The sequence below is a fragment of the Nicotiana tomentosiformis genome, chromosome 1, assembly GCF_000390325.3.
Source record: "Nicotiana tomentosiformis chromosome 1, ASM39032v3, whole genome shotgun sequence".
NCBI classification, from domain to species: Eukaryota; Viridiplantae; Streptophyta; class Magnoliopsida; order Solanales; family Solanaceae; genus Nicotiana; species Nicotiana tomentosiformis.
Window position 1 is genome coordinate 72,834,241 of NC_090812.1, and position 26,110 is coordinate 72,860,350.

The 26,110-nt window shown below is 40.6% G+C and overlaps 1 protein-coding gene across 1 annotated transcript; it reads right to left on the reverse strand.

Moving 5' to 3' along the window:
- Positions 1-3,130: 3,130 nt before the first annotated feature.
- LOC138906848 (uncharacterized) lies at positions 3,131-4,428 on the reverse strand. The gene is made up of 2 exons (XM_070196554.1): positions 4,269-4,428; positions 3,131-3,558 (listed from the first exon to the last, which is right to left on the reverse strand). Exons 1-2 carry the CDS (start codon positions 4,426-4,428, stop codon positions 3,131-3,133), a joined length of 588 nt encoding a protein of 195 aa, XP_070052655.1.
- Between the last annotated feature and the right edge of the window lie 21,682 nt (positions 4,429-26,110).

Here is a 26,110-nt window from a genome sequence, read left to right on the forward strand (position 1 = left end):
AAATTAACTCTCGGAACCCCTCTTTTATGCCCAGCAAACTCGCTTCTGCGAGCCTTCAACCGCACCTGCGAAAATTCCATCGCAGGTACGAAAATCACTTAAAGGGGACTGAGTCTGCATCTGCGAACAAGGGCCGCTTCTGCGAGCCCGCATCTGCACTCCTCTTTCGCTTCTGCGCGTCCGCTTCTGCGGACGACTCACCGTACCTTCGGCCCCAGCTGGACAAGGCCAATTCCGCTTGTGCGGCCCAATGTGCACATGTGCGATTACACCAGGTGCAGCAGCTTCAGCAATTGCATAAGTCCAATTTTCTATCCGTTAAGCATCTAAAACACATCCGAGGCCCCCGGGACCTCAACCAAACATACCAACCAGTCTTATATCACCATACGAACATAGTCAAGCCCTCAAATCACGTGAAACAACGCTAAAATCACGAATCACCCTACAATTCAAAATTAAAGAACTTTAAACTTCAAACTAGAGACATACCTGAAGTGGTGAAATGATGAGGATAACGACTGCGCATATCCTGCTCGGTCTCCCAAGTCGCCTCATCGACCGGTTGTCCCCTCCATTGAACCTTTACGGAAGCAATGTTCTTTGATCTTAGCTTTCTGACCTGCCCGTCTAAAATAGCCACTAGCTCATCAACATAAGATAGATCCTTGTCCAATTGGACAAAGCTGAAATCCAATACATGAGCTGAATCACCGTGATACTTCCGGAGCATAGAAATATGGAATACCTGATGAACTCCTGCTAGGCTGGGAGGTAAGGCAAGCTCGTAATCAACTTCCCCAACTCGCTACAATACCTCAAAGGGACCGGTAAACCTCGGGCTTAATTTGCCCCCCTTTCCGAACCTCATAACGCCCTTCATATGCGAAACCCGGAGCAAGACCCGCTCTCTAACTATGAATGCAACATCGCAAACCTTCTCCAAGGCATCCTGAACCAAGTCCGTACCCAATAAGCTGGCCTCATCTGGCTCGAACCAATCCACTAGGGACCGACACCGCCTACCATACAGAGCCTCAAACGGTGCCATCTGAGTGCTGGACTGATAACTGTTGATGTAAGCAAACTCCGCAAGTGGCAAAAACTGGTCCCAAGCACCTCCAAAATCTATCACACACGCACAGAGCATATCCTCTAATATCTGAATAGTGCATTCGGACTGCCCGTCCGTCTAAGGGTGAAATATTGTGCTCAACTCAACCCGAGTACCTAACTCATGCTGTACAGCTCTCCAGACCTGTGTTGTAAACTGTGTACCCCGGTTAGAGATGATAGATAATGGTACGCCATGAAGTCTGACGATCTTACGGATGTAAATTCGAGCCAACTGCTTAGAAGAATAAGTAGTCATCACAGGAATGAAATGAGCCAACTTGGTCAACCTATCCACAATCACCCAAACTGCATCAAACTTCCGCTGAGTCCGTGGGAGTCCAACAATGAAATCCATAGTGATCCACTCCCATTTCCACTCCGGAATCTCCAACTTCTGAAGCAACCCACCCGGCTGTTGATGTTCATACTTCACAATCTGGCAATTTAGACATCGGGCCACATACTCTACTATGTCCTTCTTCATCATCCTCTACCAGTAATGTTGTCTCAAGTCCTGATACATCTTCACGGCATCCGGATGAATAGAGTACCGCGAAATGTGAGCCTCCTAGAGAACCAACTCACACAAATCATATACATTGGACACACATAGCCTGCCCTACATCCTCAATGCACCATCATCTCCCATAGTGACATCCTTAGCATCACCGTGCTGGACCGTGTCCTTAAGGACAAGTAGATTGGGGTCATCATACTGACACTCCCTGACATGATCATAAAGAGAAGACCGAGAGACCACACAAGCCAATACTCGACTCGGCTTAGAAATATCCAATCTCACAAACTGGTTGGCTAAGGCCTAAACATTCAACGCCATGGGCCTCTCTGTTGCTGGTAGATATGCTAAGCTCCCCAAACTCTCTGCCCTGCGACTCAAAGCATCGGCCACCACATTGGCCTTCCTAGGGTGGTACAAAATGGTGATATCATAATCCTTAAGTAGCTCCAACCACCTCCTCTGACGCAAATTAAGATCCTTCTGCTTGAACAGATGCTGCAAACTCCGGTGATCGGTGTAAATCTCACAAGGAACACCGTACAAATAATGCTGCCAAATCTTCAAGGCATGAACAATAGCTGCTAACTCAAGATCGTGGACAGGATTATTCTTTTCATGCAACTTCAGTTGTCTGGACGCGTAGGCAATCACTCTACCATCCTACATCAACATTGTGCCGAGACCAATCCGCGGTGTATCACAATATACAGTATAAGACCCTAAACCTGTAGGCAATACCAATACTTGGTTGTAGTCAAAGTTGTATTGAGCTTCTGAAAGCTCTCCTCACATTCCTCTGTCCACCTGAACGGACCACCCTTCTGGGTCAGTCTGGTCATAGGTGTTGCAATAGATGAGAATCCCTCTACAAAACGACAGTAATACCCCGCCAAACCAAGAAAACTCCGGATCTTTATAGCTGAGGACGGTCTGGCCCAAACCTGCACTGCTTCAATCTTCTTCGGATCCACATGGATCCCATCACTCGATACTATATGACCCAAGAATGCCACTGAGTCTAGCCAAAACTCACATTTTGAAAATTTTGCATATAACTTCTTTTCTCTCAAGGTCTGAAGTGCAGTCCTCAGGTGCTGCTCATGATCCTCCCGACTACGGGAGTACACCAGAATGTCGTCAATAAATACAATGACGAATGAGTCAAGATAAGGCCGGAACACACTGTGCATCAAATGCATTAAAGTTGTTGGGGGCATTGGTCAGCCCAAAATACATAACAAGAAACTCATAGTGACCATATTTGGTCCTGAAAGAAGTCTTCGGGATATCTGGCTCATGAATCTTCAACTGATGATATCCTGAACGTAAATCAACCTTGGAAAACACTCTAGCACCCTGTAATTAATCAAATAAGTCATCAATACGAGGCAATGGATACCTGTTCTTCACTGTGACTCTGTTCAACTAGCGATAATCAATACACATCCGCATAGAACCATCCTTCTTCTTCTTCACAAATAAGACATGAGCACCCTAAGGTGAGACACGTCGAATAAAGCCCTTATCAAGCAATTCTTGTAACTGCTCCTTGAACTCAGGAGGAGCCATACGGTACAGAGGAATAGAGATGGGCTGAGTGCCCGGCAACATATCAATGCCAAAATCAATATCTCTATCGGGCGGCATGCCTGAAAGATCAGCTGGGAACACTTCTGTAAAGTCCCTCACTACTGGAACTGACTCAACTGTAGGGGTATCAATACTGACATCTCTCACATAAGCTAGATACGCGTCACACCCCTTCTCAACCATTCGTTGAGCCTTAAGGAATGAAATAACTATGCTGGGAGTGTACTCTAAGGTACCTATCCACTCTAATCGCGGTAAACCTGGCATAGCCAGCATCCCTGTCTTAGCGTGATAATCAAGAATAGCATAATGGGGCGACAACCAGTCCATGCCTAAAATAATATCAAAGTATACCATGCTGAACAATAATAAATCAGCTCTGGTCTCAAAACCACTAAGAGCAGTCAAACACGACCGATACACGCGGTCCATAATAAGAAAATCTCCCACAGGATAGACACGTAAACAAGGAAACTCAAAGAATACCGAGATACACCCAAATACAGGGTAAAATAAGAGGACACATAAGAATATATAGAGCCTCGGTCAAATAATACTGACGCATCTCTATGACAGACCTGGACAATACCTGTAATGATATAATCAGAAGTGATTGCCTCTGTACGAGCAGGAAGGACATAATATCTGTCCTGACCTCCCACTCTAGGGCGACCTCTACCTCCCCGACCTCCACCTCGGGCTGGCTGAGTAGGTGGGGTGGCAGCTGGTGCTGGAATCATAACCTGAGGACTCGGTAGAGCACGTTGTGGCTGAGAAGTCTGTGGAGGTGTACCCCTTTTAAATCTGGGGCAATCCCTCATTATATGGCGAGTGTCACCACACTCAAAACAAGCTCTGGGAGGGCGTGGCAGCTGTGACTGGCTCGGGCCAGGTCTGTTGGACTGGCCGCTAGTAGCACCCCGAGCAGGAGGCACACTAGATACTGGCGGTGCATAATAAAGCTCCTGGGGCCTAGAAGGACCTGGAACACCGCTGGAGGCTGGAAGAGCTGAATGAACGGGGCGACTCACATAACCCCTACCATGGCGAGCTGCTGGGGCACGAGCACTAAAATATGAACCAGTCTCTCGAGACCTCTTGGCCTCCATCTCCTCTCTATCCCTGGCAAGCATGCCCTCTAATCTCCTTGCAATACTCATAACTTGCTGATAAGAAATATCCATCTCCAACTCCCTGGCCATACTAATCCGGATACTGGGGTGAAGTCCCTCAATAAACCGTCCAACCCTATCTCGAACTGTGGCAACCAAGGCCGGTGCATGTCAGGCCAAATCACTGAAGCGGACTGTATACTCTGACACAGTCATAGATCCCTAGCGCAACTGCTCAAACTCTGCGCACCATGTATCCCTGAGGCTCTGAGGGACATACTCTCTAAAAAACATATCCGAGAACTGAGTCCATGTAAGTAAAGCTGCCTCAATTGGACTACTTAACTCATAAGCACGCCACCCCTGATAGGCTGCTCCTCTAAGCTGAAAGGTGGTAAAAGAAATCACACTCGTCTCCGCTACGCCCATAGTACAGAGAATACAATGACACCCCTCTAGAAAACCCTGAGCATCATCTGTAGCCAATCCGCTGAAGGTAGGTAGGTGGTACTTCTTGTACCTCTCAAGTCTGAGCTGCTCCTCCTCAGAAGCTGCTGTCCTAACCTCAGGCTGAGCTAGAACTACCGGCTGCATTAGTACAATCTCTGTAACCTGGTCGAATGAACCCGCTTCTCTGGAGTACCAGCGATGGGAGTTTGTGCTCCTCTCCCGACCTGAGATGTGGCAGGAGCAAGTGGAATCAATCCAGTCTGAGTTAAGGTGATGAACATGCTCAGAAACTAGGCTAGAGTCTCCTGGAGGGCTGATGCAGAAATAGGTACCTCATGTGTCTGTCCTCCAGCTGGAGCTACTGGGGGCTCCTCCGTAGCAGCTCGTGCGGGTGCTCTGGTTGCACCACGTGGACGTCCTCGGCCTCTACCCCGGCCCCGGCCTCTCGCGGCTCTAGCAGGGGGCGCGGGTGCCTGGTCATCAGATTCGCTTGTACGTGTCCTCACCATCTGTGAGAGAATAGAATACACAAGTTTAGAATTTTTGAAGTCAACAATCTTCGCACGACAAGGAATCAAAGTAGTGAAATTTTCCTAACAATTCCATAGCCTCCAGAAGATAAGTACAGACGTCTCCGTACCGATCCGCAAGACTCTAATAAACTAGCTTGTGACTCACGACACCTATGAACCTAGATCTCTGATACCAACTTGTCATGACCCAATTTCCCCTCCGTATGATGTTGTGATGGCACCTAGTCTTTACGACTAGGTAAGCCTAACATTTGCGGAATAATGAAATGAAAATATAAATTTAACAACTAATTGTAGCAATAACAACATAACTGGGTACCATGCCGCTTGGCATGTACAATAACTGACTATTCAAAAATACACAAAAATTCCAAAACCCGAAACACCGTGAATCATAAACTACATAAGGAAAATCTAGTGTCTCTATACATCAGAGTCTATCAAAAGAAAAATACAGAAGATAATGGACATTGGGAAGAGTAGAAGGGGACTCCGAGGTCTGCGGACGCGGCAGATATACCTTGAAGTCTCCAAAGCTGTCTCGGCTCACTAACAGTGCGGCTGATAAAGAGCACCTGGATCTGCACACGAAAACATGTGCAGATAGTAGCATGAGTACACCACAATCGGTACCCCAGTAAGTGCCAATCCTAACCTCGGTCGAGTAGTGACGAGGCCAGGTCAGGGCCCTACTGGTATATATATAATAAAACAAGATAGAATAAAATACCGCAGTAAAATAAAGACTGAAATTTAACAAGAATGAAATCATAGAAGACAACAGCTCAGTACACAGAGATAACAACAAGGGATCTCTCGAGATACCGTCTCATAGTCCCAAACGTAAATGTGTAGTACAGGGGGATCTCTCGAAATACCGTTCCGTAGTCTCAAAACAAATATGCAGAGGGATCTAAAAAGTCAACTCGGGCCCACGTCTCGGAATCGGATAAAAGTCACAAAATACGAACTCCCATTCACTCACGAGTCTAACCATACAAGAATCACTCAAATCCGATCTCAAATCGCCTTCCAAAACTGAAAATTATGGCCTATGAGGTTTCTATCATTTTCCCCCAAATTTCCAACTCAAATCCCAAATTAGAAGACAAAAATAACGATATATTCATGAAATATAACCCAATTTGAGTTTGAACCACTTACCCCAACAATTTCCTTGAAGAAGCCTCGAAAAATCGTCTCCCACCGAGCTCTCAAACTCCCAAAATAGAAATGGGAAATTAACTCTCGGAACCCCTCTTTTATGCCCAGCAAACTCGCTTCTGCGAGCCTTCAACCGCACCTGCGGAAATTCCATCGGAAGTGCGAAAATCACTTAAGAGGGACTGAGTCCGCATCTGCGAACAAGGGCCGTTTCTGCGAGCCCGCATCTGCGCTCCTCTTTCGCTTTTGCGCGTCCTCTTCTACGGACCACTCACCGCACCTTCGGCCCCAGCTGGACAAGGCCAATTCCACTTGTGCGGCCCAATGTGCACAGGTGCGATTACACCAGGTACAGCAGCTTCAGCAATTGCATAAGTCTAATTTTCTATCCGTTAAGCATCCGAAATACACCCGAGGCCCCCCGGGACCTCAACCAAACATACTAACCAGTCCTATATCACCATACGAACTTAGTCAAGCCCTCAAATCATGTGAAACAACGCTAAAATCACAAATCACCCTCCAATTCAAACTTAAAGAACTTTAAACTTCAAATTTCCACAACCGATGCCGAAACCTATCAAACCACGTCCGATTGACCCCAAATTTTGCACATAGGTCATATTCAACATTATAGACCTACTCCAACTTCCAGAATCAGAATCCGACCCCGATATCAAAATTTCCACTACCGGTCCAAAACTCCAAAAATCAACTTTCGTCATTTCAAGCCTAAATAAGCTACGGACCTCCAAAATACAATACGGACACGCCACTAAGCCCAAAATCACCTAACGGAGCTAACAGAACCGATGGAACTTTATTCCGAAGTCGTCTTCACACCGTTCTGACTACGGTCCAAATCCCAAGGCTTAAACCTCCATTTAGGGACTAAGTGTCCCAAAATACTCCAAAAACCAAAACGAAACCTTCACGCAAGTCACAATAGCAGAAAATAGATATGGGAGAAGCAGTAAATAGGGGATCGGGACTAAAACTCTCAAAGAAACCGACCGGGTCATTACATCCTCCCCCTCTTAAAACAATCGTTCGTCCTCGAACGAGTATAAAGACATACCTGAAGTGATGAAATGATGAGGATAACGGCTGCGCATATCCTGCTCGGTCTCCCAAGTCACCTCCTCGACCGGCTGTGCCCTCCATTGAACCTTCACGGAAGCAATGTTCTTTGATCTTAGCTTTCTGACCTGCCTGTCTAAAATAGCCACTAGCTCCTCAACATAAGATAGATCCTTGTCCAATTGAACAGAGCTGAAGTCCAATACACGAGCCGAATCACCGTGATACTTCTAGAGCATAGAAACGTGGAATACCTGATGAACTCCTGCTAGGCTGAGAGGTAAGGCAAGCTCGTAATCAACTTTCCCAACTCGCTGCAACACCTCAAAGGGACCAGTAAACCTTGGGCTCATCTTGCCCCCTTTCCGAACCTCATAACGCCCTTCATAGGCGAAACCCGGAGCAAGACCCGTTCTCTAACCATGAATATCGCAAACCTTCTCCAAGGCATCCTGAACCAAGTCCGTACCCAATAATCTGGCCTCACCTAGCTCGAACCAATCCACTGGGGACCGACACCGCCTACCATACAGAACCTCATACGGTGCCATCTAAATGTTGGACTGATAACTGCTGAGTAAGCAAACTCCGCAAGTGGCAAAAACTGGTCCCAAGCACATCCAAAATCTATCACACACGCACGGAGCATATCCTCTAATATCTGAATAGTGCATTCGGACTGCCCGTCCGTCTGAGGGTGAAATGTTATGCTCAACTCAACTCGAGTACCTAACTCATGCTGTACAGCTCTCCAGAACCGTGTTGTAAACTGTGTACCCAAGTTAGAGATGGTAAATAATGGTACGCCATGAAGTCTAACGATCTCACGGATGTAAATTCAAGCCAACTGCTCAGAAGAATAAGTAGTCATCACAAGAATGAAATGAGACGACTTGGTCAACCTATCCACAACCACCCAAACTGTATCAAACTTCCGCTGAGTCCGTGGGAGTCCAACAAAGAAATCCATTGTGATCCACTCCCATTTTCACTCCGAAATCTCCAACTTATGAAGCAACCCACCCGGCCGTTGATGCTCATACTTCACCAGCTGGCAATTTAGACATCGGGCCACATACTCTACTATATCCTTCTTCATCTTCCTCTACAGTAATGTTGTCTCAAGTCCTGATACATCTTCGCGGCACCCGGATGAATAGAGTACCGCGAACTGTGAGCCTCCTAGAGAATCAACTCACACAAATCATATACATTGGGCACACATAGCATGTCCTACATCCTCAATGCACCATCATCTCCCATAGTGACCTCCTTAGCTTCACCGTGCTGGACCGTGTCCTTAAGGACAAGCAGATTGGGGTCATCATACTGACACTCCATGATACAATCATAAAGAGAAGACTGAGAGACCACACAATCCAATACTCGACTCGGCTTAGAAATATCCAATCTCACAAACTGGTTGGCTAAGGCCTAAACATTCAACGCCATGGGACTCTCTGTTGCTGGTAGATATGCTAAGCTCCCCAAACTCTCTGCCCGGCGACTCAAAGTATCGGCCATCACATTGGCCTTCCCAGTGTGGTACAAAATGGTGATAGCATAATCCTTAAGCAGCTCCAACCACCTCCTCTGATGCAAATTAAGATCCTTCTGCTTGAACAGATGCTGCAAACTCCGGTGATTGGTGTAAATCTCACAAGGAACAATGTACAAATAATGCTGCCAAATCTTCAAGGCATGAACAATAACTGCTAACTCAAGATCATGGACAAGATTGTTCTTTTCATGCACCTTCAGTTGTCTGGACGTGTAGGCAATCACCCTGTCGTCCTACATCAACACTGTGTCGAGACCAATCCGCGATGCATCAAAATATACAATATAAGACCCTGAACCTGTAGGCAATACCAATAGTGGGTTGTAGTCAAAGTTGTCTTAAGCTTCTGAAAGCTCTCCTCACATTCCTCTGTCCATCTGAACGGAGCACCCTTCCGGGTCAGTCTGGTCATAGGTGCTACAGTAGATGAGAATCCCTCTACAAAACGACAATAATACCCCGCCAAACCAAGAAAACTCCGGATCTTTATAGTTGAGGACGGTCTTGGCCAACCCTACACTGCTTCAATCTTTTTCAGATCCACCTGGATCCCATCACTCGATACTATATGACCCAAGAATGCCACTAAGTCTAGCCAAAACTCACACTTTGAAAATTTTGCATATAACTTCTTTTCTCTCAAGGTCTGAAGTGCAGTCCTCATGTGCTGCTCATGATCCTCCCGACTACGGGACTACACCAGAATGTCGTCATTAAACACAATGATGAATGAGTCAAGATAAGGCCGGAACACACTGTGCATCAAGTGCATTAAAGTTGTTGGGGGCATTGGTCAGCCCAAAAGACATAACAAGAAACTCATAGTGACCATATTTGGTCCTGAAAGCAGTCTTCGTGATATCTGGCTCATGAATCTTCAATTGATGATATCCTGAACGTAAGTCAATCTTGGAAAACACTCTCGCACCCTGTAATTGATCAAATAAGTCATCAATATGAGGAAATGTATACCTATTCTTCACTGTGACTTTGTTCAACTAGAGGTAATCAATACACATCCGCATAGAACTATCCTTCTTCTTCTTCACAAATAAGACAAGAGCACCCCAAGGTGAGACACTGAGCCCAATGAAGCCCTTATCAAGCAATTCCTATAACTGCTCCTTTAACTCAGGAGGGTCATACGGTACAGAGGAATAGAGATGGGCTGAGTGCCCGGCAATAGATTAATGCCAAAATTAATATCTCTATCGGGCGGCATGCCCGAAAGATCAGCTGGGAACACTTCTGTAAAGTGCCTCACTACTGGAACTGACTCAACTGTAGGGGTATCAATACTGACATCTCTCACATAAGCTAGATATGCGTCACACCCCTTCTCAACCATTCGTTGAGATTTAAGAAATGAAATAACTCTGCTGGGAGTGTACTCTAAGGTACCTCTCCACTCTAATCGCGGTAAACCTGGCATAGCCAGCGTCCTTGTCTTAGCGTGATAATCAAGAATAGCATAATGGGGCGACAACCAGTCCATGCCTAAAATAATATCAAAGTCTACCATGCTGAGCAATAATAAATCAGCTTTGGTTTCAAAACCACTAAGAGCAGTCAAACACGACCGATACATGCAGTCCACAACAAGATAATCTCCCACAGGATAGACACATAAACAAGGGAACTCAAAGAATCCCGAGATACGCCCAAATACGGGGCAAAATAAGAGGACACATAAGAATATGTAGAGCCTCGGTCAAATAATACTGACGCATCTCTATGACAGACCTGGACAATACCTGTAATGATATAATCAGAAGTGATTGCCTCTGTACGAGCAGGAAGGACATAATATCTGGCCTGACCTCCCACTCTAGGGCGACCTCTACCTCCCCGACCTCTGCCTCGGGCTGGCTGAGTAGGTGGGGTGGCAGCTGGTGATGGAATCATAACCTGAGGACTCGGTTGAGCATGTTGTGGCTGAGAAATATGTGGAGTTATACCCTTTTTAAATCTGGGGCAATCCCTCACTATATGGCGAGTGTCACCACACTCAAAATAAGCTCTGGGAGGGCGTGGCTGCTGTGACTGGCTCGAGCCAGGTTTGTTGGACTGGCCGCTAATAGCACCCCGAGCAGGAGGCACACTAGATACTGGCGGTGCATAATAGGGCTCCTAAGGAGCTGGAACACCGCTGGCGGCTGGAAGAGCTGAATGAACGGGGAGACTCACATAACCCATACCATGGCGAGCTGCTGGGACACGAGCACCAGAATAAGAACCAGTCTCTCGAGACCTCTTGGCCTCCCTCTCCTCTCTATCCCTGGCAAGCATTCCCTCCAATCTCCTTGCAATACTCATAACTTGCTGATAAGAAATATCCATCTCCAATTCCCTGGCCATACTAATCCGAATATTGGGGTGGAGTCCCTCAATAAACCGTCGAACCCTCTCTCAAACTGTGGCAACCAAGGCCGGTACATGTCGGGCCAAATCACTAAAGTAGACTGCATACTCTGACACAGTCATAGATCCCTGGCGCAACTGCTCAAACTCTGCGCACCATGTATCCCTGAGGCTCTGAGGGACATACTCTCTAAAAAACATATTCGAGAACTGAGTCCATGTAAGTAAAGCTGCCTCAGTCGGACTACTTAACTCATAAGCACGCCACCGCTGATAGGCTGCTCCTCTAAGCTGAAAGGTGGTAAAAGAAACCCCACTCGTCTCCGCTACGCCCATAGTACGGAGAATACAATGACACTCCTCCAGGAAACCCTGAGCATCATCTGTAGCCAATCCGCTGAAGGTAGGTAGGTGGTACTTCTTGTACCTCTCAAGTCTGAGCTGCTCCTCCTCAGAAGCTACTGTCCTAACCTCGGACTGAGCTAGAACTACCGACTGCATTGGTACAATCTCCGAAACCTGGTCGAATGAACCCGCTTCTCTGGAGTACCGGCGACGGGATTTTGTGCTCCTCTCCCGAACTGAGATGTGGCAGGAGCAAGTGGAATCAATCCAGTCTGAGCTAAGGTGATGAACATGCTCAGAAACTAGGCTAGAGTCTCCTGGAGGGCTGGTGCAGAAATAAGTACCTCAGGTGTCTGTCCTCCAGCTGGAGCTACTGGGGGCTCCTCTGTAGCAGCTCGTGCGGGTGCTCTGGCTGCACCACGTGGACGTCCTCGGCCTCTGCCCTGGCCCCGGCCTCTCGCGGCTCTAGCAGGGGGGCACGGGTGCCTGGTCATCAGATCCGCTTGTACGTGTCCTCACCATCTGTGAGAGAATAGAATACAAAAGTTTAGAAATTTTTAAGTCAACAATCTTCGCACGACAAGGAATCAAAGTAGTGAAATTTTTCTAACAATTCCATAGCCTCCAGAAGATTAGTACAGACGTCTCCGTACCGATCCACAAGACTCTAATAAACTAGCTTGTGACTCACGACACCTATGAACCTAGATCTCTCATACCAACTTGTCACGACCCAATTTACCCTCCGTATGACGTCGTGACGGCACCTAGTCTTTACGACTAGGTAAGCCTAACATTTGTGGAATAATAAAATTAAAATATAAATTTAACAACTAATTGTAGCAATAACAGCATAACTGGGTACCATGCCGCTTGGCATGTACAATAACTAACTATTCAAAAATACACAAAAATCCCAAAACCCGGAACATCGTGAATCACAAACTACAGAAGGAAAATCTAGTGTCTCTATACATCGGAGTCTATCAAAAGAAAAATACAGAAGATAATGGATATTAGGAAGAGTAGAAGGGGAGTCCGAGGTATGCGGACGCGGCAGATATACCTTGAAGTCTCCAAAGCTGTCTCGGCTCACTAACAATGCGGCTGATAAGGAGCACCTGGATCTGCACACGAAAAATATGTGCAGATAATAGCATGAGTACACCACAATCAGTACTCAAGTAAGTGCCAAGCCTAACCTCAGTCGAGTAGTGACGAGGCCAGGTCAGGGCCCTACTGGTATATATATATAAAATAAAACAAGATAGAATAAAATACTGTAGTAAAATAAAGACTAAAATTTAACAAGAATGAAATCATATAAGACAACAGCTTAGTACACAGAGATAACAACAGGGGATCTCCCGAGATACCGTCTCGTAGTCCCAAACGTAAATGTGCAGTACAAGGGGATCTCCCGGAATACTGTTCCTAGTCTAAAAACAAATATGTAGGGGGATCTAAAAAAATCGATCTGGGCCCACGTCTCAAAATCAGATAAAAGTCATAAAATACGAACACACATTCACTCATGAGTCTAACCATACAAGAATCACTCGAATCCGACCTCAAATCGCCTTCCAAAACTCGAAATTATGGCCTATGAGGTTTATATCATTTTTCCCCAAATTTCCAACTCAAATCCCAAATAAGAAGACAAAAATAACGATATATTCATGAAATATAACCCAATCTGAGTTTGAACCACTTATCCCAACAATTTCCTTGAGGAAGCCTCGAAAAATCGTCTCCCACCGAGCTCTCAAACTCCCAAAATCGAAATGGGAAATTAAATCTTAGAACCCCTCTTTTCTGCCCAGCAAACTCGCTTCTGCGAGCCTTCAACCGCAGCTGCGGAAATTCCATTGCATGTGCGAAAATCACTTAAGAGGGACTTAGTTCGCATCTGCGAACAAGGACCGCTTCTGCGAGCCCGCATCTGCGTTTCTTTTTCGCTTCTGCGCGTCCACTTCTGCAGACCAATCGCCGCACATGCGGCCCTTGCTGGACAAGGCCAATTATGCTTCTGCAGTTCCGTGGCCACTTCTGCGGCCCAATGTGCGCAGGTGCGATTACACCAGGTGCAACAGCTTCAGCAATTGCATAAGTCCAATTTTCCATCCGTTAAGCATTTGAAACACACCCGAGGCCCCCGGGACCTCAACCAAATATACCAACCAGTCCTAAATCACCATACGAACTTAGTTGAGCCCTCAAATCACGTCAAACAACGCTAAAATCACGAATTACCCTCCAATTCAAACTTAAAGAACTTGAAACTTCAAATTTTCACAACCTATGCCGAAACCTATCAAACCACGTTCGATTGACCCCAAATTTTGCACACAAGTCATATTCAACATTACGGACCTACTCCAACTTAAGAAATCGGAATCCGACTCCGATATCAAAATTTTCACTACCGGTCCAAATCTCCAAAAAATCGACTTTCGCCATTGCAAACCTAAATAAGCTACGAACCTCCAAAATACAATCCGGACACGTCCCTAAGCCCAAAATCATCTAACGGAGCTAACGGAACTGATGAAACTCCATTCCGGAGTCGTCATCACATAGTTTCGACTACGGTCTAAATCCCAAGACTTAAACCTCCATTTAGGGACTAAGTGTCCCAAAATACTCTAAAAATCAAAACGAAACCTCCCGGCAAGTCACAATAGCAGAAAATAGATATGGGAGAAATAGTAAATAGGGGACTGGGGCTATTACTCTCAAAACGGCCGGCCGGGTCGTTACAGCTGCCACTGTGCTATATTCCATGTATTCGCACGATTGTATTTAAATATTCATTATTCACTATTATACATTGTATTCAATTCACCGTATTCAATTCGATTGTATTCAAACAACAAAAAATCACAAAACATAGTGATATTCGGTTGTATTAAAAAAATACAGACCTTCGGAATACATGAATACATGCGAAAAAAATAATATATTTATATAACAATACAATATATTTGAGTGTATTTGTATCATTGTATGTTACTAAATTGCAAAGAACATAAGAAAGTTCACCGGAGATGGCGTTTTTCGGCCAAGTAAAATATTGTATACATTGTATTAAAACTAAAAATGGAGACGAATAAAAACCCAACCCGCAAAATCTTCTCCGGCGTAGCCATAGCCCTCGAATATGTGTTGACTATAGTAATGCTCCTTCAGCTAAATTATTAATAACATACATAACTTACGACATTTTAATTTGAATATTCCCAAAACGAAGCCAAAACATACTGTACCAGCACGTGTTCCTTACTACTCAAATATCTCCATTCCAAAATCACCATTTTTTCACTGCAGCTCCACCGCCACCTATTTCTCCGAGTCACCGGAGACATCGAATCTCCGGATGACGCCGGTGATTCTGCTGATTTGAGGGAGAAGAGAGATGATTGAGAATCTTGCTGATAGAGAGAGAGAGAGAGAGAGAGAGAGAGAGAGAGAGAGAGAGAGAGAGAGAGAGAGAGAGAGAGAGAGAGAGAGCATAATTAGCGTATTTCATGTCCTAATGGTAGGGTATAAAATAAATACCTATTTTGCTATAAAATAGAAAATGTAGCTATAAGTAATAATATTTTGAAGTTACTTTGGTTTATAATAAATAGGGTATAATAATTTGATATAGGAGGTAAATTTCCTCTTTTATTTTGAAAATGATCAATTAGCAACTACAAAACAAAAATGCATCTTCCTTCGTGATTTGCCATGGTTCGATGCTTCTAATTGTATATTAATTTTCTTTCTTTCCTTTCAAGTTATTTTGCTCTTTCAAGTTAGTTTATAGATTTTTACTCATATATTTCAATTTATGATTATTTTTCATGTCAAGCCATTCTAATTAATTTTGGAAAAATAATACTGTATAGCCGCTCTCAAAATAATAGTTAAAAGTGTATATTTTTTGTATATATATATATATATATATATTTTGTATGTTATATATAAAAACTATACAAATTTTATACACTTCATCGGCTACCGAATGTAAATAGTTTATGGCGCAAACTAAAAGTGAAAAAAGCCCATTATTTTTGTAGTCGATTGCTAATTTTTAATTTCTAACTAGTACTTTAAGATGAAGCAGTTCTATATATATATATATTTCGATTTCTTCTATGCTTTCTTGAAGTTTTTATAATTTTTATGTAATTTTACTTTATTTTAATATTTATTTATACTATATTAATTTACAAAATTTTAAAAATTAAAAAATTATGAGGCTCCTCATTCCGTATTAGATAAAATGCTTTGCTTCTGGTCCGCGCCTTTTAAAATACTTAAATGTGTTATAATTCACCGAATACGATTCTATTTTGCATCTTTATGAGAAAATAAATCTAAATGTTGTTAAGACCTTAGAACTAATTTATTTTAGTTTTTTCTGGTCAATTTGTTTATTTTATTCTTTTCTTGGTTAAAAAAAACGAACATTATCTGACTTTCCAAATAGTAGTACTCCACTTAAGGCTGGCAATTGGGTTGGGTTGGGTCGGGACCAGGACTAGCCCGGAATTGCGAGCTAAACGGACCAAAAAGGCTGGGATCGTTTGACCCGTGATTGGTGGGCTCGTGCCGGTCTCGTGGACCACTTTTTACCGTTGAGACCATTTGGACCGGGCTCTTTTGGCCCGCCATAGGACCGGACCGGTCCCATGGCGGGCCAAACGGGCCCAACGAATTTTTGTAAAAAATAGTTGTTGGCTTTAAAAAAAATGGCTATAAAAAAAAGAGTCATTGACTCTTTAAAAACAAGCCATTAAACCCCCCAATTAATTTTTAACCCCAAACTTTTTATTATTATACTTTTTCCTATTGTCTATTATAAATACCCCCTCATTCTTTAATTTTCTTACAAAATCAATATCAATATGTCAAAATCTCTCTCTAATTTTCTTCAATACTTGCTACAATTGTTTACTCTATAAAAAAAAGATAGTGAAAAAGTTGTGAGTTTGCTACTATTGCTTACTTTATTTAAAAAATATTGAGGTTATTAGAATTTGTGAAAAATTTGTGAAGTTGGTGAATTGGTGTTTTCATGTCTTCAACGATAATCAATTTTCAACAACTTGTTTGTCACTTCAGTAAACTCGTTCCAACTTTTAAGTCTTAATATTATAGTTTTGTTTGTTTTATTTAGTTGTTATTACTTGATTAATTAATATGTGTTCCTTAAGAAATATTTTTGGGCACGGTAAAAGTAAGAATAAGGAAAAATTTAAGATTAGCGAATCTAGTGGTACTGCTATTCCTCTTCCCCCGCCCCCGACTCCCTGATCCAAACCCCGTAAACGTCGTACACCTTCTATTCTTGATACCGATAATAGTTTATTATAATTTTCCGACACTGAATATTTCCACAATATTGCATCTGGTGAATTTTTAGACCATCAATCAATGAATGCTCTCCACACTAATGATTATAATACTATTAATGAAAAAGATGATGAGGAAATTAATTTTGATTAAACTCAACCGGACGATGATACACCCACTAGTCATGCTCCCGATGTTGACTCAACTAGTGATAACGCTGCTAATCCTAACGATGACCCAACTGATACTCATGTTACTGCCCCTACTTTTTCTAGAGAACCTACCAAACTGACGAAAACATCTCCTATTTGGCCATTTTCACTCAACTAGTTGAAAAAAGTAAGGCTAAGTGTAAAATTTGTGATCTAGAGTTAGCTTATAAATACGCACCAATGCGGTCGGGGACATGATCTTTAAATAGACACATAGCTAAACACCTTAATGATAATGCCAAATATCATCGTATGAAAGCTCTGGCCGAGGGAAAAAGTACACCTAGTCCTAGTCTGACTGACCCTAGTGGTACTAGTTCAAATCAATTTCAACCGAAAATTAACACTGTTACCAGTGGTAGGACAAAGAAAAATACTTTTCGGTTCTTTCAAGGATGACCCAAGATATTTTTACTATTCAAGCTTCAAACAGTGGCATCAGAGATCACTTTCAGTCAAGCAAGACTTCAAATCAGTGATCATAGACAGTCTATGAGGGATAACTTAGAAAATCAGTACTTTTCAGAGATTGGATCCGATCAGAAAGAAGGAATTTTGGATTTATTGAATCACAACTAGAGATAGACGAAACTTATAAAGAAATGCTAGTTGAACTTGCTGAGGATGCTGCTTCATCCGACAATGGAAGCAGCGATGAACAAGCTACTTTTCCGCCACTACCAACGGAACTTCCTCCGAACCTTGAATGATTTATGAAGTTTGTAAGAGATAGGTATGAAAATTAATTATAAGTTTTTAGAATATATTAAATATTATATTTGCAAGTTTTTTCCCATCACAATAACTTGCAAATTAGGAGCTTAAATTTGAATTTAATAATTAGTATGTAACTTGTATTTTTGGCACTTCTTGATTAGTTCCGTTATCTTCTCAATGATAGTATTAACACCTTGTTGTGCTTATTCCATAGGGGGGAGGAAGACTAAGAAAGACGTTGCCATATTTTTAATTGCTATAATAAAATTACAATGCATTGCTTTGAATATTTTTTTACAATATTTTTTTTCTAAATTTCAATTCAAAAATTAGTATGTAACTTGTATGCAATTTGCAAGTCAAACAGTCGCAACGACTATTTTTGAAAATTAGCTGTTGGACCAACGATTATAATCTGAAAATTTATAAATTAGGAGTTTAAATTTGAATTCAAAAATTAGATTACAATTCTATAATAAAATTAAAAGGCATTACCTTAGATGTTTTTTAGCATATTTTTGTTTCTAAATTGTATTTAGTTTTTAAAAATAAATAAATTACATAGCCGTTGAGCCAATTTAGCTCGTTTGGACCGCGGGCCCGACCTATTTTGCTCGGAACCATGAGTTAGTGGGTCCGGTCCCGGACTGATTCCTACAGAAAGCACGTTTAACCCGGGACCGTTTGAACCATTTATTTAGGGACCGGACCAGATCAGACCGAAATCGGGATTGTAGCCCGCGAGACCGGCCCGTTTGAGGCTCGACCCGGCCCACTTGGCGCAATTTGGTAACATTCGTCCTCTTAAAAAAAATTCTTAAACTAGAAATTAGTTCAACTAATCTCTCTTCTTCTTTCTTTCTTTTCTTTTTTTGGCCCCTTTTTTTTTCTTGAAACAGCAAATACAAATATAATAAAATTTTATTATGAAAGAAATTATGTTTATGTTCTGAACTAGGATGTACTGTTGATACAAGGAAAGTGTTTTTAGTTTTCGAATGAGTTCAGAAGATACTATATTTATAAAGTAACTTTAAATCACATATATTTATACACATACGTGCTTATAGTAGACAATGAATAAGACAATGTGCATATACACAAAAAAAGTTATTATTTTATTACTCATTGTCATGCTTATAGGAACTTTCAACTACTAACATAGATGAAAGAAACAAATAAAGTGAGGCAGCCAAGCTGTCAACATTAGTAAATTAAAGGAGCCGTCAATTTTTATTTAGTATACTTTTTAAAATAATTATAGTACTTATCAATTTTGTTTCTTGTTATCTACATATTGTAGTGCAGATACCACAAGCATTATTTTAGCTGCTAAATTAAAAAATAACTACATTATCGTAAAGTGACAAAAGGATGGATAATCTTATAAACCGACAATTTAAAATGTAGAAATTGGTGCCACCTAACTTGTGACTACATTACAAAATCAACGGTACATGACCGTCTTCCCAACAATTTTTTTTTTTCCTTGTCTTTGGCTAATAAGATTGCTTATAGGATATGATGTTCCCCTACGAACATTCTAGATATAAAAATAAAAAATAAACATGATCTCTCTTTGAATTTTGTTTTATTGTGCTTCTATTACTATAAAATCATCGTGGGAAAAACAGTGGGTTACTTTGAAAATCACTTATACAAATGCGGATTTAGAATTTTTATAAATAAAAAAATTTTAAATAAAAATTAATCAATATTTCTTTGAATAAATAACTCACCATTCAATCATATGTACTATTTAACTTTTTTGGAATATGGAGGCCAGCAATTCACACTAAAATTGGCCTAAATCATAATATCTATACAATTAGATGTAGAAAGGGTCTTACTATTTTTTTCTTTCGTGACCTCGTGTTCCATAACGTGTTTGTGGTATTGCTAAACAACAGAATAATTTTGATGCAAGTAGGGACATAGATCATTATTTCTATAGTGATCATCACATATATATGACTTACTAAGAAATTAACATGTGGCTTAAAATAAATGTTGAGTATAATATCATGCTCCGAATTTCATAGTAGGCATTTGGACAATATTATTTGATTGAAATTAGTAAAAAAAAAAGCATTTGAAGTTAAACGGCAAAGAAAGTGACTAGTACATAAATTAATTGTGGTTGGCAAGCTTTTCATTTGAAAAAAAAGGTTAAAATTTTGTGAGTAAAAATTATTATTTCACTCGAAATATTCCTCAAACAGCTAGTTCATAAATATTTACAACAAAGTTGATTTTTCTAATAAATTGACAATGGAGAGTACAATAGCAGGCAACTTGTAGTGTATAGATCTGTAGACGAATCTGATTTTTCTAGTAACGTATATATGGAAACATTTCGTGCTGTTGCTGTAGATCTTGATTGTCTTTGTTTAGTCTTAGTCAATATACTATACATAATATTGGACCAAAAGAAAGCTTTTTTTGTCCTTTGGGAAAGGAAAATTCTGAATGTTTTCGACAAAAATACACTGACAAGGAAAAGTCACTAATGCACCACAGAAATTTGTTTTATCGATATAGGATCCACTTCAATTTCAACCTGAGTGAATTTTAAAAACACTTTTATAACAAGATTTCAAGTAACGGAATTATAGAGGTTCAAAAGTAGAGCTAGCTACAAAATTCTAAAAATCATATTCACTATGAGTTGTCAACTTATAACTTTTGTCTAAATGTAAAAATTCACGTCTAATCAATGAACTTTACCCAATGTTGATGCAAATGGTAATCTAATTATCATCTAAACCGGGCATAAAAAATTCCATTCAACAACATCAGCTATGTCTCAAGCTCCAACTCAATCACTTGGACAAAGGAATTTGACCTACCAACTACAGGCTCATATATGAAAACGGTATCCAAGTTGCTCAACAATGCTTAGATGTAAGGGAGCAATAATAGCACGGGCTAGCCAGTTTTCGGACTGCTAATTTAAAAATAGCCAGCGTTTGCAAAGTTATTGAAAAATAGCCACTATTTTGCTGCAACATGGACCGGTCCAGCATAATATACCGGAGATTAGTGTACCTGTGTATGAACTTCCAATATATTATGCTGAAACTTCAACACACGGAAAGTTCCAGCATAATATACTGAAGATTGGAGCACTTGTGTATGAACTTTCAGCATATTATGCTGGACTGGTATATTATACTTGAACTCCAGCATATTATGCTGGAGTTCCAGTATATTATACTGGAACTCCAGTATATTATGTTGGAATATTTTTCAGATTTTGAACAGTATTTTCGTTCAGATTTATCTTTACATGAAAAATAGCTAAATTTTAATTACTTTTGAAATTATGGCTATTTTTGAATTAACACTTGTAAATATGGCTATTTTTGAATTTCTCCCTGTAAGGGAGTAATGAAATAAGGCCCAATTTACAGTTCAATCCACACACATTTCTTTATTTTGTTGGGTAAGGGAGTACTATATGATAATGTTCTCGTATAACAATTTAGGACGTAGTTGGTAAAGTATCGTCAAAATCCAACAGTGAAGGCCCAGAGGCCACAGCCCATAAATGGCTAAACCAGGAGTTGGTTTGGGACCAGATATTCCAGAATCCTCTTTGTCACTTTAAATGCAGTAGGTTGTTTGTGCATCAAATGAAATTAATGAGACATAATTTTACTTGCTGGAACATTGGAACTACAATTTGAACCTTAAAATTGGATGAGCCTAGAGGTGGCCAAATGGTTAAAAGAAAACAGTTATTCACCCATATTAATCATTAAAAAATGAGTTGAATAATGAACTTTTTAGAAAACGGGTCGAATATGGATAAGAATTATATTATCCACTTAGAAAATGGCCAACCAAATGGATAACCAATGGATAACTAATGTGCTTTACTTTTACATTTGTAAAGCCTCAAATTAGGGATTACTCAAGTTTGGAAGACTAGAAATTCTCTCAAAAGTAAACATATTCAAGAAGTCATGGATAATATGGATATCATATCCATATTATCCATTGGGTAACAAGTTTTTTTTATTAAATATGGTTCAGGTCGGATGATTTATCCGTTTTTTGAATTATCCGTTTTCGACCCGTTCATATCCGACCCGACCCGCCCGTTTGCCACCCCTAGATGAGCCCAAGGACGCAGGGTCCACTGGGCCATTTCGGAGCTTCCTTATTTCCATTACTAAGTTAAAGGATGAAGCTTAATTGCAAGACAGTATATGACAGTTGTGTTCTTTGAGCCGCATGTTTGGCAGTTGTTTACCCTCAAAATCGTATAATAATTGAATTTGTAAGTGGTTTTAAGGATACGTGGATTAAATTGACACAAAATGATAAATTAAATTGCAATTGAAATAAATAATGATAAAGTAAATGAAAATTACACGAATTAAATAGTCTTAGCCTTGGAAGGTTAATCATCCTCGAGCCAGGTACGCTTCGATCGGTGTCAGAATACACCAACACAGAAGAACAAGAGCTTAAAGAGAAATAATAATGATATATTGCTTTGGAATGTGTGTTACAAATGTATTCAATGAATTAATAGACCCCCTTTATATAGTAGAGGAGTCCTACTTTATGTACAATTCTGTAAAAGATAAAAATTCCTTAATTTGCTGATTGCCGGTTATTTACTGATACGCGACGAGATTCCCGACGCAATATCTGCCCGGTTACGAATATTTTGGTCTTCCGTTGGTTATGCTAACTGTAACGACCCGACTTGTCGTTTTAAGAATTTACGCCCCGTTCGATGACTTAAGGTCTCGAGCAGCTTCGCAATATGTATTATGACCTGCAGGTGTGGTAGAGTTTGATTTACTAAAGATTCGGAATTAAATTAAACGAACAATCCTTAATTTGAAGCTTAAATGGAAAGAGTTGACCGGAGAGTTGACTTTTGAGAAAACGACCCCGTAATAGAATTTTGATGATATCAATAGCTCCGTATGGTAATTTTGAACTTAGGAGCGTGTCCGAAAAATTATTTGGAGGTCGGTAGTAGAATTAAGCTTGAAATGCCGAAAGTTAAATTTTTGGGAAGTTTGACCGGAGGGGTTGACTTTTTGATATCGAGGTCGGAATCTGATTCTGGAAATTTGAATAGGTCTGTTATGTCATTTATGACTTGTGTGCAAAATTTGAAGTCATTCTGAATTGATTTGATGTGTTTCAGCACAAAATAAAGAAGTTAAAAGTTCAAAGTTCATAGATTTTGATTTGAGGTGCGATTCGTCGTTTTGATATTGTTTGATGTGATTTAAGAATTTGACTAAGTTCGTATGATGTTTTAGGAATTGATGGTATGTTTGGTTGAAGTCCCGGGGAGGGGGGGGAGAGGGGGGGCGCTCGGGTGAGTTTGGATGCCTAACGGATCGAATTTGGATTTGGAGGAGTTGAAGCAGTTGGGCATATGGTATGATCGCACCTGCGCGAAAAAGGGCCGTAGGTGAGAGCTCGCGGATGTGAGAAATGAGTCGTGGAAGCGGAAAATTCATGGGCTGGCCAGGCACCGCGGGTGCAAAAAATTTGCCGCGGATGCGAAGATCGCGGGTGCGAAAAATTTGCCGCGGGTGCAAAAGTCATCGCGGGTGCGTAGACCGAAGGCACAAAGAAATCATTGCGGGTGCGAAGAAATCACCGCGGGTACGAAAATCGTGGGTGCGAAAATCCTGAGCAGAATGTTAAAAACAAAGGGGTTCCGAGTTTTCGCCATTTTGGGCCTTCAAGCACGGTTTTGGGGGCGAATTTGAGAGAGAATTCAAGGAAAACTTGAGGTAAGTCACTTGTGATCATTTTTACTCCATAATATTGAATTATCACTGAATAATCCGATTAGATTACATGTTTTTGAGGTGTAAATCGTGGGTTTGAACTTAGGGATTTGAAAACGAAAAATTAAGATTTGGAGGTCGACTTGTTATTGGAATTCAATAAAATTGGTATGGTTGAACTCGTATCGGAATGGGTATTCGAATTTTCTGAAAATTTTGTCGGGTTCCGAGGGGCGAGCCCCGCGTTGACTTTTGTTGACTTTTTAAAATAAATTTTTAAGTCGACATATTATTATCCGGAATTATTTTCATTGAATTTTAATGAAGTTATACAATTAATTTGGTTAGATTTGAGCGGCCCAGAGGTCAATTCAAGCAAGAAGACGATTTTGAAATATCGGCATAACTTCAAAAATATAAGTGTCTTGCTTAACCTTGAGTGGAGGAATTATCCCTTAGGCATTGAGTCTTATGTGCTATTTGTGAAATATGAAAAGACGTATACGCGAGGTGACGAGTGCGTACTCGGGCTTATACGTAAAAAATTCATTGAATTAAAATCTTAGGCATTATGGTGTAGTAAATTGAAAAATTGTGAAAAATTATTAAATTATCTGTTTGTCATGCCTAAATCCTTATTGTTGAATTTGTTTTTATATGATAATTTGATGTGATTGTTACTTGACATATTTATGAAATTTTGTGAGTATTGTTGGTATAATATTTCTTGGAAATTAATTCCAATATGAATTTTCTTATGCAAATAATTAATTTAAGCAATCTTAAGAAGAAGTGTTAATATAATTATCTAAATTTGTATTAATGAAGGCTTTGCTTTATGCTGAGAAATTTCTATCTCTATTGATTGTTTCTGGGTGTTATATACATTGTGTGGAGCCTTAAGCTATTTGTTCTGAAACTAATTGATTTTGATATATTTTTGGAATTTGGTTGTGGCCATTGGGCAAATTATAATATGAATTGATTTTATTATGTTGCCATGTTAATTTTTCGTGTAAATTGTTGTGTTGTGTGAGTTATTATTTTGGGAATATAAGGGTGGCATTTCACCGTTGATATTATGTGGTTATAAGGGTGGCATTTCACTGTTGTTGTATTTGTTGGAATATTGTCTGGGCGGAGTGATAAGGGTGGCTATAGGAGCGATAAGGGTGGCAATATGAGCAATAAGGGTGTATATTGGTATTGTCTGGGTGGAGCGATAAGGGTGGCAATAGGAGCGATAAGGGCGACTATTGTCAGGGACGATATGTGATGATGTGGGGGTTGTGGTGTTGATAATTTTCATGTGATGTTGTGATTTTCTTGTGTTTATTTTTATACCTTGTGCAATTTGTCTTATTGTTGGTAAATTGATAACAATCTGATTTATGTTGAAATTGAGCGCATGTGGCTATTGTCAGGCGGATTATAAAATAAAATGTGGGCACGGGGTACCATGAGTAAATAATGAGGATATTTGGCACGTGAATTGTTCGTGCAGTTGTGATATGAAATGTGGGCATGAGGTGCTGTGATGAAATGATAATGATAATTGGCACGTGAATTGTCCGTGCAGTTGTGATATGCAATGAGGGCACAAGGTGCTGGAAAAATATGATGATTTAATTATGGGCACGAGGTGCCGTAGAAATATGAAAATGGGCTGAGACCAATGTTTACGAAAAATATAAAAATGGGCCGAGACCCGTATTTTTATGATTATCAAATGAGGTGTCACATAGTGACTTTTTAATTGAAAGAATTATATTCAAAATATTTATTTGGAAGGATTTTTACTTAGAAAGTATTATATGAAAGAATTGTATTTGAAAGATATTTACTTGAGGAAATTATATTTTAAAAGATTTATTGAAAGAATTATATTTGAAAAATAATTATTTGAGAAAATTATATTTGAAAGAGAGTTATGTGGAAGAATTATATGTGAACGACATTTATTTGAAGGACTTGATTTAATTGGGTGTAATTGTGTTTATTAATTGTTGAGTGATATAAATGGTATTCTTGTTGTCTGTTGTATATATCACTGGTTGTTTTATTCTGCCCTTATTGTTATTTGTTTCCTATTATTTTGTATATTATATTGCACAGGTTATTAGACTAGTGAGTGTCTTGACTGTACCTCGTCTCTACTCCACTGAGGTTAGTCTTGATACTTACTGGGTACCGACCGTGGTGTACTCATACTACACTTCTGCACATTTTTGTGCA